The 18,038-nt window shown below is 40.1% G+C and overlaps 1 protein-coding gene across 1 annotated transcript in view; it reads right to left on the bottom strand.

Moving 5' to 3' along the window:
* Positions 1-18,038, bottom strand: part of CFAP58 (cilia and flagella associated protein 58) — a 90,373-nt gene that overhangs the window by 30,728 nt on the left and 41,607 nt on the right. Inside the window, exons 14-15 of the mRNA XM_069460177.1 lie at positions 16,072-16,183; positions 13,909-14,013 (exon numbers count right to left, since the gene is read on the bottom strand). Coding sequence (XP_069316278.1) covers positions 13,909-14,013; positions 16,072-16,183 — 217 coding nt within the window. The remainder of the gene's footprint in view (positions 1-13,908; positions 14,014-16,071; positions 16,184-18,038) is intronic.

The following is an 18,038-nucleotide window of genomic DNA, read 5'->3' as shown; positions in this document are numbered from 1 at the left end:
CCCCCGGGTCCTTGTTGGCAACTATTTTCTTCTAATTTCACAAATAAATCCTTATCTTGAAATGAACTGAATTGAATCTTGCTGCTGTCCAAAAACATTTATCACTGAAAATCTGTTTTGTTTAGGGAGTAAGATATAATTGTATACAGATTCAATAAGAACCTAAATGTTCCACTGAGAAAATCTTTATTGAAAATGTTTTGTTTGGACTCTTAAGTAATCTATTTATTTCCTTTTTCAGTTGCTAGTCATATTATTGCTATTTTCTTTTACCAAAAAGAAAAAAAAAAAGATGTCCTGCTTAAACACTGCTCTTATGAAAAGCTTGAATAGTTTCTGATACCAGCAATTCACATTGCTCTGCATCTCACTTGCTTACATGCAACTTCATTCAGACTGATCTTTATGGAAGGAAAACGAAATAATTATTTTTTAACTTTCCTTCCCCTAGTATAGCTCAATAACTAGAATTCAAAAGAAAACAGTAAATTTTAACATTTTTATAGATTAATTTATCAACTAATACATTTTGGGTTCACATATCTGCTCCGATTCAATATGAAATCAGAGGCCCCAAAATAGAAATGAACAAATGGATGGTGGAGCATGGAGATAAATGCATATCCCTAAGGAAATGTGCTTGGTTATGACATCACAGCTGTTTCCCCTATAAAAAGAACTGTGTCCTGCAGCAAACTATAATTTCCCAAATAAAGGGAATAAAAGATTAAAGGAAAGAAAAACGTGTCAGCAATAAAATCCAAGGATAGCGACCAGATGCCAGGCATACTGAAGTACCATATCCAACAAAGGATTGAAAAAAGAAATCTTGGTACAATTACTATGTGTCAATTAAAAATAAAAATAAAATTTAAAAAAAAAGAAATCTCGTACCACTTGAATGCAAAGTGTTTCCACTCAGACTCCCCAAAGAAAGGAGACTGTGCTATACCGTTGCTATAATAGCGTCTTGTATCTGTGACGCTGGAGGGTCATCGCCTGCATTTTTTCTGGGCGTGGCCATGTGACTTGCTTTGGCCAGTGGGATGTTAGCAAACATGACATACATGGAGACTCAAAAAGTACTTGCACATTGGGGCTTGCCCTTTCCTGCTGCTCTTAGAAAACCTGAGGTTATCATCATGAGAATAAACTTAGAAAACCTGAGGTTGTCACCATGAGCTAGCCTGATGGAGACATATGGTTCAGTCACTTCTGCCACCCCCCAACCGATTGCCAGCAACAACCACTGTACATGTGAGTGATACCATCTAGATCAACCAGCTCCCGGCCCACATCCCAGCTGGCTGCAAAAGCATTAGTGAGCCCAGGAAAGCCAAATAGAAGAACAGGCCACCTGAACCCAGCCAACCGACAGAATCACAACCTAATCAATGATTATTGTTTTAAGCCACTAAGTTGTGGAGTGGTCTGTTATACAGAAAATGCTAATGGATACAGGGGTCATCACAGAAACCTATCTTATGGGCACAGTAATTAATGGCTGGGCACCATAGAAGGACAGTGAGTGACTGCTCTAAGAATGGATGGGTCCATGTAATTATTCCTGAAAGTGAGTTCACATATGAAATGCTGAGTTATACTAAGCCACTTATAAGCTACTTATGTATTTTGGAGGCCCTTTCACAATTTAAATCTAAAGTACAATACTATGGTAATATCAGCTAACATTTACTAAGTGTAAACATTGAGCTATGTGCTTGATAAAGATGGTCTTGCTTAAGCTACACAAGAAAACTCATGTGAAAGGTACCACCGCTATCTATATTTTACAAATCAAGAACTGGGGCTTACAGACCTCAAACTATACTACAAGGCCGTGGTTCTTAAAACAGCCTGGTATTGGCACAAGTTCAGGGACACAGACCAGTGGAACACAACAGAAAATCCAAATATAGAACCATCCTCATATAGTCACCTAATTTTTGACAAAGCAGGAAAGAATATACTCTGGGGACAAGAATCCCTATTCAATAAATGGTGCTGGGAGAATTGGTTAGCCACTTGTAGAAGACTGAAACAGGACCCCCAGCTTTCACCTCTCACAAAAATCAAATCACGGTGGATAACAGACTTAAACCTTAGGCGTGATACAATCAGAATTCTAGAAGAAAATGTAGGAAAGACTCTTACAGACATTGGCCTAGGCAAAGAATTTATGAAGAAGACCCCCAAGGCAATCACAGCAGCAACAAAAATAAATGAATGGGACATGATTAAATTAAAAAGCTTCTGCACAGCCAAAGAAATAGTCCAGAGAATAAACAGACCACCTACAGAATGGGAAAAAATTTTTGCATACTACACATCAGATAAAGGACTGATAACAAGAATCTATTTAGAACTCAGGAAAATCAGCAAGAAAAAATCAAGCAACCCTATCAAAAAGTGGGCAAAGGACATGAATAGAAACTTCTCGAAAGAAGATATAAGAATGGCTAACAAACATATGAAAAAATGCTCAACATCCCTAATCATCAGAGAAATGCAAATCAAAACCACAATGAGATATCACTTAACTCCAATGAGAATGGCCTTTATCAAAAAAACCCAAAACAACACATGTTGGCGTGGGTGTGGAGAGACAGGAACACTAATACACTGCTGGTGGGACTGCAAACTAGTGCAACCCCTGTGGAAAGCATTATGGAGGTATCTTAAACAGATTCAAGTAGACCTGCCATTTGACCCAGCAATCCCATTACTGGGCATATACCCAAAGGAAAAAAGGTCATTCCTTAACAAAGACACAAGTACCCAAATGTTTATAGCAGCACAATTCACAATAGCAAAGATGTGGAAACAACCCAAATGCCCATCAATACATGATTGGATTAGTAAGCTGTGGTATATGTGTACCATGGAATATTACTCAGCTATAAGGAATGATGAATATACGACATCTCTATGGTTCTCCTGGAGAGAGTTGGAACCCATTATATTAAGTGAAGTATCCCAAGAATGGAAAAACAAGCATCACATGTACTCACCAGAAAATTGGTTTCCCTGATCATCACCTAAATACAAATCTGGGAACGACACCAATTGGATATCAGACTGAGGTGGGGGGTGGGGGAGGGGAGGGGGGTATGCCTACACAATGAGTGCATTGCACACCGTTTGGGGAATGGTAACACTTGAAGGTGCTGACTCGGGAAGCGGGGGGTGGGGAAGGGAGGAATATATACCTACATGATGGGTGCAACGCGCACGACCTGGGGCACAGACACGCCTGGAGCTCTGACTTGGGGGGAAGGCGGTACAGGAGCAACATATGTAACCTGCAATTCTGTATCCCCCATAACAAGATGAAAAAAATAAATAAATAAATAAATAAATAAAAAATAAAGAACTGGGGCTTAGAGAAGTTAAGTAAGTTGCTCTGGATCACACAGCAATGTGAGTGAGCTTAGATTCACAAATCTGATTTGTTCAAGAGTTGGATCTCTTAATCAGTATATTTTTCTACTAGATATCACCCCACATAAGCCTTCTCTAGTCCACTGGGCTGGGGAATTGTCTGGGCCAAAAGATCTACTCTCTCTTACTTGAATCTTAGATGGCCCAGAAGAGCAGACCCAGTGAAGTTTAACCACCCAAACTCTGGTTTATAATCACAGCTCTAGTCTTTCTTAGCTATAACCTCCTGGGCAAGTTTACTTTTCCCTCCTCTGTGAACTGTTGCGCAAATTTAATTCCCTCCTCTGTAAAATGGAAACAACAACTGCATCAATCTCATCTGTGTCTCCAGTGGATGCAGGCAAAAAAAAAAAAAAAAAAATGCTTAGCACAGGGCAGGGAGGCTTACTGGCATTCAACAAATGTGAGCTGTGACTGCTGTGCTCCTCCGCTCTTCAAAACTCTCTGCAGCTTCCGCCAAACACATCCAGACCATCAAACGGGACTGATGATTACTATGTCTCTATCAACAAAGAAATGCTCTAGACTTTTCATACTAATATCAGTTACCTTTGAGAGTTTGTGGGGTCCTAAACATGCCCCACGTCCTGGACACACTCATTCGTCAGTTTCCTCCTAGATACTCTCAGTCCCTGGAGTTCAAGAGCTGGAGGCTGGAGTGGGAGGTTATCATGCTCCAAACTGTAAAGAATGGTATTTGGGGAGCACTGGTCAACTCTCAAGCATTCTGCTAAGTGCTTTATGTTGTTCTTTCCCTTAATCTTCACAGCAACCAAACGATGCTGGTAAGATGATGAGCTCCAGGTTTCAGAAGAGGAAAGCAAGGCAGAGGAAAGTCAAGCAACAAGGCAAGGCCACACGCTTGGTGGCCAGGAGACATGGGGTTTTGCCCTGGGCAGTGGAGCACGAGGGTCCACACAAAGAAAAGGATGACCAACTTCCAAGGCACCAGTGCTTCTCAGACTGAACCAGTATCCTGAATCCCTGGGGATCTTGTTAAAATGCAGATTCTGGTTCACTAAGACTGGGGGCATCCCAAGATGCTTCATTTCCAAAGAGCTCTCCATGATGCCGATGTTTCTGGCCCTAGGGTCACAGTTGGAGTAGCAAGGCTCTAGATGTGGTGAGAAATGTGAGTTTTCCCCATGAATGACCAAGGCAGTCTGAATTCAATGACCATGCTGTTCCTACACAGTCCTAAGGAGACTTTGAGAGCAGACTCAAGGCTCCACCAGCAACCAGTTGTGTGGCCTCAGGAGAAAGTCTTTCTGTGCCGTGTCTTTCCTTGTCTGGTGACAGCTCTTCTAGGGTTGTGCTGATGATTAAATGAGATAGTACCCACATAAAGCATTCCGAGCAATGTCTAACACATTGTAAACATTCAATAAATGTAAGATAATCATAAGATCAAGAAAAGTGAAGATGCTTGCAAAAGAATTATCCAAAAATGGGCTATAAGAGGTTTTTTCCCCTCTAAGCAGCGAATAACTTGTACAGATCCATTCAAACCCTCCTATCATTCAAGCCATTTTACAGTTAAGTAAACCAGACTTCCATCCAGTCAGTCATAAAATTAAATTAGAGAGAAAGTTCACCTTGAAAGGGCAGGACCCGGATGCCGGCAGAGAAGCAGCGATTTCCAGCTCAGTTCATGATTTATTTATCAGAGGGATATGCCCGTTATCAAGGCCCCTGGGTGCGTGTAAAAGAATGCATGTGACAATTTCCTAAAGCAACACGAATCGGAACTCTGCCAAGGTAGTTTTCTCACCTGGGTCATTTCAGTGCATCACTGTTCATTAGGTAGTGCGCTCCCACCCGTCAAACCCCCTAATGTAATTAACCCTTCTAGTAATACATTACTACTCCTCCATGTTAAGGGAAAACGCCTCGGTATTCTCATCTGTATAATAAAATGTTCTGGGTAGGATCATCCAGTTCTAACATTCTAGGAGGTGAAGTTTGTTTCCTTTTCCCAAAATTGTGCCACCTCCCAGGTGGATCACACGCTGTTTCATCCCCACCATCCTGCAAGCTAATGGTCCTTGTGCACTCGTCATGCCCCGATGTCTGTGTGTAGGGAGGGCATGGTGCCTGGCACACAGTAAGCACTCAATTTAAGCTGCCGTTTAAAGGAACTACAAGTATGATCATGTTCTCTGGTTACCGGCTATGAACTGAAATAGCAGCAGGTGGGGGAGATGGGGAGAGACCTAATGGGAACTTGGTTGGGAACATGGCCACTGCCTTTTCTAAAGTCGGACTGGCAATGAAAAAAATCTTTAAAAAGAAATAAAAAATAAAGTCGGATTGGCAATTTATCTTAGGTGAGTAGCTAAGTGAGTAAGGCGGTCCCCTGGCTGGTGGCCTTCAGGACCTGCCAGGAGACCTGATCTCAGGTAGCAGACACTTTTGGTGACCTGAGCCTCGTCCTCTCGGCCCACCTTAAACTTCATGATTTTGAGCTGACATGCCCGGCACACTGGGTAGCCCTCGGATCCTGGATCCTGGAACACTCGGGCAGCTTCTGTGCACACGGAGTCAGCTTTTCTGCCTCAGGCCAGGGCTTCTCTGGGGTGGGGGTGGAAATAAGCAAAGTCCCCCTGGTCTGCGGTTGGAGGCAGCTCAACGCCTCCAAGGCAACTCTCAACCAATGGGGAGTGGGCTTCACTGAACAAACGTCCCAGCCTCCTTCCTTTGATGGGACAATTCTGCCCTTGTTTCTGTGTGGTTCCTCAGAGACTAGCTCCCTCCATCCCCAGTGGCTTTTCCTCCTTCCTTGTCTCTCTCCTGGGACGGCCTCCCAAATAACTGGACCCCAAACCCTTGTCTCAGTCTCTGATTTAGGGGGACCCGAATTGAGACACCTGCTCACTGCAAAGCCTGGTTCAGAGACTCATAGAGTCCTATACAGAATCACACCAAGCTAAGAGGGCCTTCGAGGCCGGGACCACGTCTGTCACATTCACCCTGGGATCTCAGGTGCCCTGGCACGCAGCAGCGCTCAGTGACCACTGAGTGGATGCTGGCAACGCAGCGTCGTGGCATCTAGTGACTGGCTATGAACTGAAATGGCAATAGGTGGGTAGGATGGGGGAGATGTAATGGGAGCTTGGTTAGGAAAATAGCCACTGTCTTTTCTAAAGTCAGATTAATTAAAAAAAAAAAAAAAAAGGATAATACATGCATCAGAATATCAGAAGGTCCAGAGACAACCGTTGGTCTTTTCAACAATTCAGGGAAGTCCTTTTCTGTTTTGGCAAAGTTTATAAAGTAAAAGTAAGAGTCATTAGCAGCAAGGGAAAGACATCCCCTGGCAGTCTGCTCCTTCTCCACAAGCCCAATCTCCTCCTCCCTTTCGATTCTGTGGCTCTGTGATTCCATCAAGGAATCACAACAAAGAACTAGATTACAAAACAAGTAAAGCTGATTGTGTAGCTGGTGTTTCTTTATGTCTCCTTCTCCCGCAGGCTTTGAAGCTAAAGATTGCAAACCACCTACCCGTGGGCCAAGAGTGGTTGGCAGACTTGCTTCAGGGAGGCCTACACAGAGTTCTTAAGGTTGCCAATATTTAAAACTCAGTATATTGAGCATAAAATCCACATTTCCAGCTATTCTTGAAAAATTAAAGATTTGGCAACACGAGCCCGCACTTAGCTGGGGTGGGGTCAGCTGCTTCCTAGAGATGGGGCCCCACTGCGCCCCCCTCCTGTGTACCGCAGTCCCCACCACTCCCTTTTGCCTCTGACTCTGAGGCCCCTACCAGTTGCCATTTCTGATCATGATATGCAAAGTCCACTTCACTCTTCCTTGTCCCTTGCCTGGCCCTGACAGTAAATGTATCTGAGCTTGTCCCACCAAGTTTAACACATTAACTGCCATGTGAGTTGCATTTAACTCACGCTAGTTTTGAACCCAGGACTTCATGAAGCATATGAAGACTCAATTCTCCCAAGCAAATTCAATAAGCATGTCATAAGTCACATACAAGTCAAGTGGTGTGCAGTGTAAAAATTGATTCTAGTGCCACGAGTTGCATATAACTCACACACAGAAAACAATAAAAAATAAATTTTTCATTAAATTAGAAAGGATCATTTTGTTTTCAAAGTTTTTATTCTATTTTCATAATAAAACACAGGGGAAAATGTTTTTTTCTAGTGTGGCAGCCAATATGTTAAAGATTTTGGAAAAACAAGTTCAAGCCAGTCTGAGCGTTCCTTGTGTTTGTAAGTGCCTCTAGCAAGACGTTAGAGCTTCCTACTCTAATGCTATCATGCCTTGTGTCCATTATTTAGAATGTCATCTTGATGATGATGGTGATGATGATGATGTAATGATACTTGGGTAATGGATAGCATTTACTGAAGGCACATATGCCTGTCTGATCTTGCAGAGGCCTTTTTTAAAAATAAGAAGTCATTAATCCTAAAGGACTCAGAGGAGACAAGGAACAAATGGAAGAACAACAGAGAGGAGAGACACCAGGAGGAACACCACAGTATGCTTCCACTGCCCTTGCCTCCCTGAAGGGAACAGTAGCCTGGTAGGCAAAAGAAAAGAAGTTCTTCCGATCCATACCTTAGACTCCAATTCTGGCAAGAATATAGACTTCTTCATTTTACCACTGAAGCTATAAAGTTAGGCTAAGAACCATTTTCATGTTAATTCTGAGCAAGGGAAGAGCTTTGAACACACCCACATGAATCAGCCTGCCTCAGCACACAAAAAGGACACAGACAGGTTGCATCATGTTTATAGATCCATAAACACACAGTAAATTCCAGATTCCTGCAAAGTTATAAGTCAATAACAAAAATGCAAAGGCCATGGGATGAGTAATTCCCATAACTTCTCAGAGCTCAAAGACAGAACTTAAACGACTATGAGATGTACCAGTTTCTTAAGGACCACCATTTTTCCAATATATAATCGGTCACTAGACAAATATTTGTGGGCAAGAAACTATGTATGTGATAATCCATAAGACAGACACAGGAACTGCCTTTGTGAAACAAAGGAAAAAAAAAAAACCCAAGAACCTCAAATAATAGAACATTGAGATAAAGAATATAAAATACGTTTTTGAATCAACTGAAGACATAACAGAAAGAATGAAATCATGAGAAAAGATCCAGAAACTATCAACAAAGACCAGGTATATGTGAAAAAGAATCTCTAGAAAGTAAAAATAGAATCATTCAAAATAAAATCTCAATGGATTGTCTATTGGCAGATGAGTACATTTTAAAAAATAATTGGTAAACAAGAAGATAAAGCTAAGAAAATATAACATGAAGAGTTAAAGAGAAGAAAAATATCAACAAGGTCAGTAGATGAGGAAGGAGGAGTAAGAAAACCCAACATACAGCTAATAAGAGTTCCAGGAGGAGTAAACAAAGAGAATAAATGAGAGACTATCTGAAGACATAGGAATCTTCAGATTCAGGAAATAGAGTGTGTTCTGAGCATAGTAAATAAAACTAAATTCATACCAAAATGCATTGTGCTGAAACCCTAAAATGCCAAAGGCAAAGAGAAGACCTAACAATCAAACAGAAGAAAGGCAGGTCACTTAAAAAGGAGCAAAAATAATTAGACTTACAGCAGATTTCTTAATCTCATCACTTAACTCTCTAAAATGATAATGATGATGACTAATGTTGAGAACAGTAGGGTAACTGCAGTTAAAACACTCTGAGTCCCTGTGTTGTTTGTAAGAAGGAGAAAGAAATTGATCACTTTAAACTTGTTTAGATTTGATGTCAACTATGCATGATAAATTTTTAAGGGAATCCATGAGAGAGACAGAGAGAGAATTAAGAGAATATATTTAGGGGAATCCAAGGAGGGGTGAAAGGGAGAGAGGGAGAAGGAGGGGAGAGACAGAGAGAGATTGAGAGAAAGTGAAATTATTATATTGAGTGGTGGTAACCGTCGAGGAAAAAGAAAAAGGGAACATAGGTAGTAATGGGGAAGTGGTGACTGGTGTCTCTTCATCATAAAAACCTGCAAAAGAAAACTTGGCATAAAAGCAACATACCTCAAAATAATAAACACCATATATAGCAAACCCATAGCCAACCTGATACTGAGCGGGGAAAAGTTGAAAGCATTCCCCCTAAGAACTGGAAGAAGAGAAGGATGTCTACTATCACCATGTCTAATCAGCACAGTACTGAAAGTTCTAGTCAGTATAGTCAGACAGGGAAAAGAAATAAAGGGCATCCAAATTGGAAAAGAGGAAGTCACATTATCTCTGTTTGCTGATAATATGATCTTATATCCATAAAACCCTAAGGACTTCTACAAAAGACTCCCAGATTTGATAAATGAATTTAGCAAAGTCTCAGGTTATAAAATCAATATACACAAATCAACAGCATTTCTATACACCAACAACAACCAGGCTGAGAACCAAATTAAGAACAATCCCATTTACAATACCTGCAAAAAAATAAAATATCTAGGAATACATTTAACCAAGAATGTGAAAGATCTCTACAAATCACTGATGAAAGAAATTGTTGATGACAGGAATAAATGGAAAGACATCCCATGCTAATGGATCAGAAGAATCAATATTGATAAGATGACATTACTGCCCAAAGCAATCTACAAATTCAGATTCAGTGCAATTTCTATCAAAATACCAATATCATTTTTCACAGAATTAGAGAAAACAATTCTAAAATTCATAAGAAATAAAAGAAATAAAAGCCTGAATAGCCAAAGAAATCCTAAGCAAAAATAATAAATCTGGAGGCATCACATTACCTGACTTCAAGTTATACTACAAGGCTATAGTAACAAAAACAGCATGGTACTGTCATAAAAGTAGACACATAGATCAATAGAACAGAATAGAGAACCCAGAAACAAATCATATACATACAACCAACTGATTAAGCAGACAAAAACGTGCACTAGGGAAAGAACACACTATTATTCAATAAATGGTGCTGGGAAAATTGGGTAACTATATGCAGATGAATGAAACTAAATCCCTATCTCTCACTGTATGCAAAAATTTACTCAAGATGGATTAAAGACTTAAATATAAAACCTGAAACCATAAAAATCTTAGAAGAAAAACTTCTGGACACTGGCCTAGGCAAAGAATTTATGACTAAGACACCAAAAGCAAATGCAATAAAAACAAAAATAGATAAATGGGATTTAATTAAACTAAAAAGTTTCTGCATAGTAAAAGAAATAATCAAAAGAGTAAATAGACAACCTACAGAATGGGAAAAAATTATTTAAAAACGATGTATCCAACAGAAGACTGATACCCAGAATCTACACATAACTCAAACAATTCAACAAGAAAAAAACTAAAACCCCATTAAAAGGTAGGCAAATGACATTAACTGGCATTTTTCAAAAGAAGATATACAAAAGGCCAACAAGCATATAAAAAATGCTCAACACATCACTAATCATCAGGGAAATGCAAATTAAAAGCACATTGAGATACCATATTACTCCAATTAGAATGGTCATTATTAAAAATCAAAAAATAGATGTTGGCACAGATGTGGTTAAAAGGGAACACTAGTGCACTGTTGCATTAGTGGAAATGTAATGTTGCACTGGTGGAAATGTAAATTAGTACAACCTCTGTGGAGAGCAGTGTGGAGATTTCTCAAAGAACTAAAAGTAAATCTACCATTCGATCCTGCAACCCCACTACTGGGTATCCACCCAAAGGAAAAGAAATTATTATATCAAAAAGATACCTCCCTCGGACGTTTAGTGCAGCACAATTCACAATTGCAAAGATATGTAATCAAACTAAGTGCCCATCAACCAATGAGTAGATAAAGAAAATGTGGTACATGTACACCATGGAGTACTACTCAGTGAAAAGAAAGGATGAAATAATGTCTTCCGCAGCAACTTGGATGGAACCAGAGGCCATCATCCTAAGTGAAGTAACTCAGGAACAGAAAAATAAATGCCGCATGTTCTAACTTATAAGTGGGACCTAAACTATGGCTACACAAGGACACACAGAGTGATATAATGAACATTGGAGACTCACAAGGGAGGAGGGTGAGAGGAGGTCAGGCATGAAAAATTACCTGTGGGTCCAATGTACACTATTCGTGTGATGGGTGCACCAGAAAGCCAGGCTCCACCACTATACAATCTATACATGTAACGGAATTCAACTTGCACACCTAAATGTATTTAAAAAATTTTTAAAAAGGAAAAAAAAAAAGACTAGGAATAAAAGACCTTAAATATGACATTTTAGTCAAAATATGTACATATTGGGAAATTTTAAAATGTACTCTTAATTATCATTAAATATCTCCTATCTATTATTAGGAGAAATAGTGGATATTTTTTTAAGACTTATTCTCCCAGCCTGAGCAAGATTGAGACCCCGTCTCTACTAAAAATAGAAAGAAATTATATGGACAACTAAAATATATATATAGAAAAAATTAGCCGGGCATGGTGGCACATGCCCGTAGTCCCAGCTACTCGGGAGGCTGCGGCAGAAGGATTGCTTGAGCCCAGGAGTTTGAGGTTGCTGTGAGCTAGGCTGACGCCACGGCACTCACTCTAGCCCGGGCAACAGAGCGAGACTCTGTCTCAAAAAAAAAAAAAAAAAAACAAAAAAAACTTATTCTCAAAGGAGAAATAATTCTGAAAATAGAAGGTATGTGGAATTAAATGAAAATACCACATATCAAAACCTGTGGGAAGGAACTAAAGAAATTATCTAAAGCACATTTTATAACCTTAAATGCTTAGATTAGAAAAGAAGACTGAATATTAACGAGCTGAGCATCAATCTTAAGAAAGTGGAAGAAACAGAGTAAACCTAAAGTACACAAGAAGAAGGAAGTGACAAAGCGCAGTAGATGAAATATAAAACAAATTTGCAATAGAGAGGTTTGGCAAACACAAAAGTTGATTCTTTCTAAAACTAACAAAACAATAATAGCAACAGAAGAGACAGCGTAGTGAAGTGGTAGAAAGAGGGCTCTGAGGCTGCCTGCCTGGGCTGAGTCCCAACCCTGCCACTTACCAGCTGCATGGCTTTGGAACAAGACTTGTGGCTGGCATCAGTGGAGCCACAGCTCAAACTCTGGACTGCCAAAGCCCAGTGCCCATGCACTAATTGGTTACCCTTACAAACAAGACTTCCAACTTGTATACTCTGACTGGAGTATCTTCCTGCCATAATGAAAATGGGTATTATTAGCCCTATTTTACAGATGGGAACATTGAGGTTTGCAAAGTTTATGTAATTCTCTCCAAGTCATAGAACTATCAAATGCTGGAACTGATTCAAGACCAGATCTTTCTGACACCAAATTGTACCCTCTGAACCCGCACACCCATCCAAGAGCAGAGGAAAATCCCTGTCGGCCATTCAGTGCAGTGATGCTCTGGAATGCTATTTACTGGATACCCAATTTCCGGGAAAATATCTTTTTTAAGGTAGAATGTAAATCAAAAGGCAAAAATACCCCTTGCTCATATTCCTACTAATAGTAATCCAGTGGTTAAAATTACGGGCTTTGGAATCAGAAATAACACAAATAATTGCTAATATTTATTAGCTACTATGTTACCAGACATAATGATAAGCTCTTTAAATCCTTACAACATCCCTTTTCACAGGTTCTGTTTCACAGGTTCTATTACTGTCCCGTAATGCAGACTAACAACCTCAGGTGCATAGAAGTTAAACTCACACAGCTGTTGGCAGAGGCAGGATTCTGACCCAGACCATCTAACACCAGAGCTGACATTCATATACACGCTACGCTCCTGGGCCCCAACTTCCTGACTCATCAGCTGGGCATGACAATACCCATGCCCTCAACTGCGACGCGGCAATGAGATGAGGTCGGGAAAGCCCCCAGCACAGTATCTGGCATGCAGTAAGCAATGATGATGATGATGGTAGTGGTGGTGAAGAGGATGGTGATGATGGTGATGACAACTGGTACTTGCAAAGATATAGGCCAATTTCTCCAGAACAGCTTACTGCATAACCATCCTCAAAAAGACATCCTTCCTTCCATTTCACTCACACAAATCTTCATGTGGACAGATCGTTTGTGCTCTGTGCAAAAGCTTATTTTCAAAGTCCAAATCACAGCATTTTGCATTATATGAAGATAAGAAGAAAAGTACTTAAAAGAACCTGACAAATAAAACTGTAGAGAAGTGGGGGGAAATGCTCACATTACCCACTGCAGTATGTCTAGCCTTGAACTTAATTTTCCAGAATTCTCAAAATATCAGTGATCGCAGCATAAAAGACCAATTAATCAGGCTGTGTTTGTTCTCCAAGTGTGAGTCACTGTTGCCATCTACAGTTAAATACGGGACATGCAGGGCTGCCAAATAACTGACTAACCCTAAGAGCAGAGCCCTGGAGATGGTGGTGCTGAGCAAATACGTTTGTTCAGTGAGTGCAGAAAAAGAAAATGCTACCTGGAGGAGCAGCTCTTTTTCAACCACCTCTTCAGTCTTGCTGATGAGACGCTTCTGCAGTGCGTGAATTTTCTGAATCAGCTCAAATGTACTGGGGTCGCTGGCCTGTCCAAGGGGAACAACAAGAAGTAGCTTGAGATGGCATCAGTTTCAAAGCACGTTGGTCCCTATGTAAGATACTTATTGTTTTACAACATTAAAATCTATTGCAGATCTGCAGACCTAATACAGAGAGTATTAGAACCAAAAAAAAGAAAGTATAACAGATGGGATAGTCATAAATACCTGCCCCCCCCCAAAGCAGATTGCAGCTTTCTGAATGTCTTATCTATAGCTCTAGTTAGTCTATATATAGAAAGTAAATATGTTTATTCCACCAGTGGGAATAATAATAATGGTAGCTACTATGCATGATATCTGATTCTTTGCCACCATCCAACACTATTATAAGTGCTTTTCATACAATATTACGTTTTAACTGCAAAACAGCCCTTTGAGACAGTATTAGTCTTCCCTTTTTACAGATAAGAAAACTGAGGCTGAGAGAAATGATATCAGTTAATTTAAGGTAAAGGTCAGAGCTGGAGTCAAGCCCAGATATGCCTGGCTCCGAAGGCTGTGCTTCCTAATTACTGTGCTCCGAGTCTCTCCCTACCATCCCCTCTGTTTCTGCAGGAATGAGGTGGGGTTCCCTGATTCACTCGGCCTTAGGATTCTCCTTTGGTAATTGTCAACAGGAAGATTAATTGCAGTCTATGATGGGGAAGGTTTCCAGGATGTGGACTTCTGCTAATTATTGGCAGCGGAATGTGACCGTGGCATTTAGCTCTGAAATGGAATTATCAATCCTCAAAGCTTTGATGCTCCTTCAATAGCTATCTGTGTACAATTCAAACAAGATATATGGTTATAAATTGATAATTTGTCCTCTAGACTTTGAGCCAAGGCTTCACTTTCAACGGCACTGACATTTTGAATTCATCTAACAGCTAAATATTTTCAACTGCCTCCCAGAGTCTCTATTTTCTAATTTTTTAATAGAAATTGACATAGAATTGGACACTTTAAAAATGTGCATGAAAACAAACGGAATAAACTAATGTGACAGTAAATGAATTTAAAATCTTCAGCTCCACTTCCTCAGACATACTCATATTATTGTGAGGTTAGTAAACTATACCATCCTTGGCATTCAAAGAGGAATAAATGAGGGTCCAAAAAAAAGAGATTCTGTTGACTCTGAATTTTCTTAAGAAATACTAAGCAGTGCCAACTGACATCCATATACTGGGACTAAATTTGGCACACATTTACTTGGCAGGACTGGATGTTGTTAAAATTCAGGCCCCATGTTTACCTAACAATTTATAATGCATTATCCTTAATGTTTTCTTCATTAAATGGAAAAAATAAAAATGAAAAACAAACACCTACTTGGCTGACTTTCTGCCTTGCCCTGCTCTTTCTTATATCACAGACTTAAATCTCCCAATATCCTAATTGCTCATGTAGTCAAAGCCCCTTTTGGCACCCATGTTACTAAAGGAGACGGCCATGATTTTCTTGAATAAGCAGAGTTTGTCTTTAACTATTATTCTCAGTGCTGGTGGTAATGTCTGTCAGGAAGTCATAAAATAAAATATGAAGTTGATCATCCATCCCCTACCATGGGGACTTTGGCTGTGTTCTCAGATCCTAAGAGAAAGGGTCTGGCTAACACAGCACTAGTCGTCCAAAAAGAGGGCTAGTCTGCATAGCCATATTTCCTGCAAGAAATGAAAGGATGGAAAGACAGATTGAGAGATGGTGAAGATGCTGGTGGCCAGTATAATTAAGGGCCTTTAACAGCCCAAGACTAACATGCAGCCAGGATAACTGGTTGACCAAACACTACCTAAATGTCAATTGGCAAGGCCAGTTCACAGCTTTCACTGGGCCTTCTTTAGGCAGAAAGACTATTGCCCAATACTTTCAAAACAAAACCCGAGTGAACCATCTGGTTCTGGAACAACTCAATTTACATTTGATCCAGCCTTACATTTTAGGTGACAATTTGCATAGCATTAAATAAAACCGTGCTTCTCATTGTGCTTTAGGTTAGAAGCTTTGCGTGGGGTGGGAGAAGAGATTTGGGGCTGGGAGGAATTCTCTGCCAGATGTTACCTCGAGCTTCCTCCATCTGTGCACATTCATGGGGTTCTCCAGTTCCTCCTCCAGGGCTCGGCATCGTGTCCGCTCCTTCAAGAATTCTCTTTGCATGTGAAAAAGCTCCTGCCTAAATAAGACAAACTTTGTTTTGCAAATAAATTCTCCACCCATTTGAATATCATATCTTTAGATGGTTACATACACACTATATCTTTCGTAAAAAGTTGGACTTAGGGAGCCTTTTGTGAACACTGTGATCAGCCTCCTAAATCTGGGCAAGACACAGATGATATTGATTCTTGCAGAGCTGGAGAATTGTCTTAGCTTAAAAAAAAAAAAAAAAAAAAAAAAAGATTCAGGGCTTCAGCATCATGATTCTGGATACTCAAGAAATTTAGAAGCCTATGAAAAGAATGAAGTGGGGGAAAGCGAATTGTGAACGTTTCAATATACTTTTTAATGTTTCTAAATGTCTCTATAATAGCAGAAAATAAACAGTCTGTGTTCCCCACACAAAGCACCTGACTGCAAGACACTGAGGCTCAGGTGATACCTGACACCAATTACGGTACCACCACACACTGACATCCCCTAGGGAGCTTTGAAAACATGTCTTTGCCTGGACCCACTCCCCAGAGGGATTCTGTTTTAATGGTGTAGCTGGGTCCTGGGCTTCATAGCTTTTCATTCTCGTGTGCAGCCAGGATTGAGAAACATCAAGTTAGGGGTGATGGTGATATTTTATCCTCCATTCCACAACTACACAGATGGCTGGAAAAATCCTGAACAACTAGCTCTGGCTCAAACATACTGCTAAAATCTGCGGGAATCTCTAGTTAATATGTAATATGCAACAGCCAGTCTCAGTATCCTGTGAGCTGGCAGTAACCCTATCGAAGGAGAAGCTTTGTTGGGAGGCAGAGAAGAGGCAAGCACTTGCATTGACATGGGCAATAAGGATGTTATCTGTCCTCGTCTGTTGCGGGTGTGCAGATTACTAATACTAAGCCATCTCTTTTACTTAATTGCTTCATTTAAACCAATAATACAACTTCCCCTCATTAGCAAGACAAACCATTAGAATTAACTGCATGATGTTCACTCAACAGGGAGCTCAGAACAAGCTGCTTAGAATTAAAAGCATATTTTTAACACTTCCATTTTCTAGAGTGTCATCAGAAGGGGAGGGCAAAAGTATTAGCTACTGTATTTGACGGCCGACTTTGTACTAGACTCTGTGCTAGGCACATTACATTTGTTTTTGTGTTTAATTGTAACTACAAGTACAAAGCTCAGAGAAGTTCAGTGGTTTGCTCAAGGTTGCACAGCTTGTAGGTGGGAAGGTGAGCTTGGAATTCATGCCCGCTTGCCTCCAATCTTTATAAGTTGTGTTCTCATTGAAAAGAAAAATAAAAGCTATTATCAAGAAACTAGCAATATTGGGTAAAATTTGGTCTTTGTGTATGTAATAAAAATAACTCATGGCTGACAAATTTAGTGATAGTCTTGGAGACCATTCAATAGCTACTTAGAATGAATCCATTTGTCTCCAAGATGTCAATGGTGATATCTCCGGGTAGTAAAGTTATGAGTGATTTTCTAATCCCATCTTTATATTTTTTCTGTATTTCCCACATTTTCTACAATGAATTTTTGTACCACTTTTATCATCTGAAAGACAAGCAACTCTTAAAAACAACAAAAAAAAGTATTGATCCATCCTTGATAGTGGCAACTTTGCCATTCCTGAATATATTCACTGCATGCAAATATCAAAACTGTCTTCTAACCCAATTAGTTTGAGAAGCAGAACCAAACTGTGTCCTTATCCCAAGGTGGTCAAGAATACTATTCAACTACAAATCTGTGGGGAATAAGGATAGCTGCCGAGAAAAAATACCAGATCTCTTATCTGGTTTCCTGCAATTGCCTACATAAAACATGGGGGTGTTTCCCCAAAGGGAAAGTAGATCTTGTGTGAT

The sequence above is a fragment of the Eulemur rufifrons genome, chromosome 28, assembly GCF_041146395.1.
Source record: "Eulemur rufifrons isolate Redbay chromosome 28, OSU_ERuf_1, whole genome shotgun sequence".
In the NCBI taxonomy this organism is placed as follows: Eukaryota; Metazoa; Chordata; class Mammalia; order Primates; family Lemuridae; genus Eulemur; species Eulemur rufifrons.
This window is presented reverse-complemented; position numbering and strand designations above follow the sequence as displayed.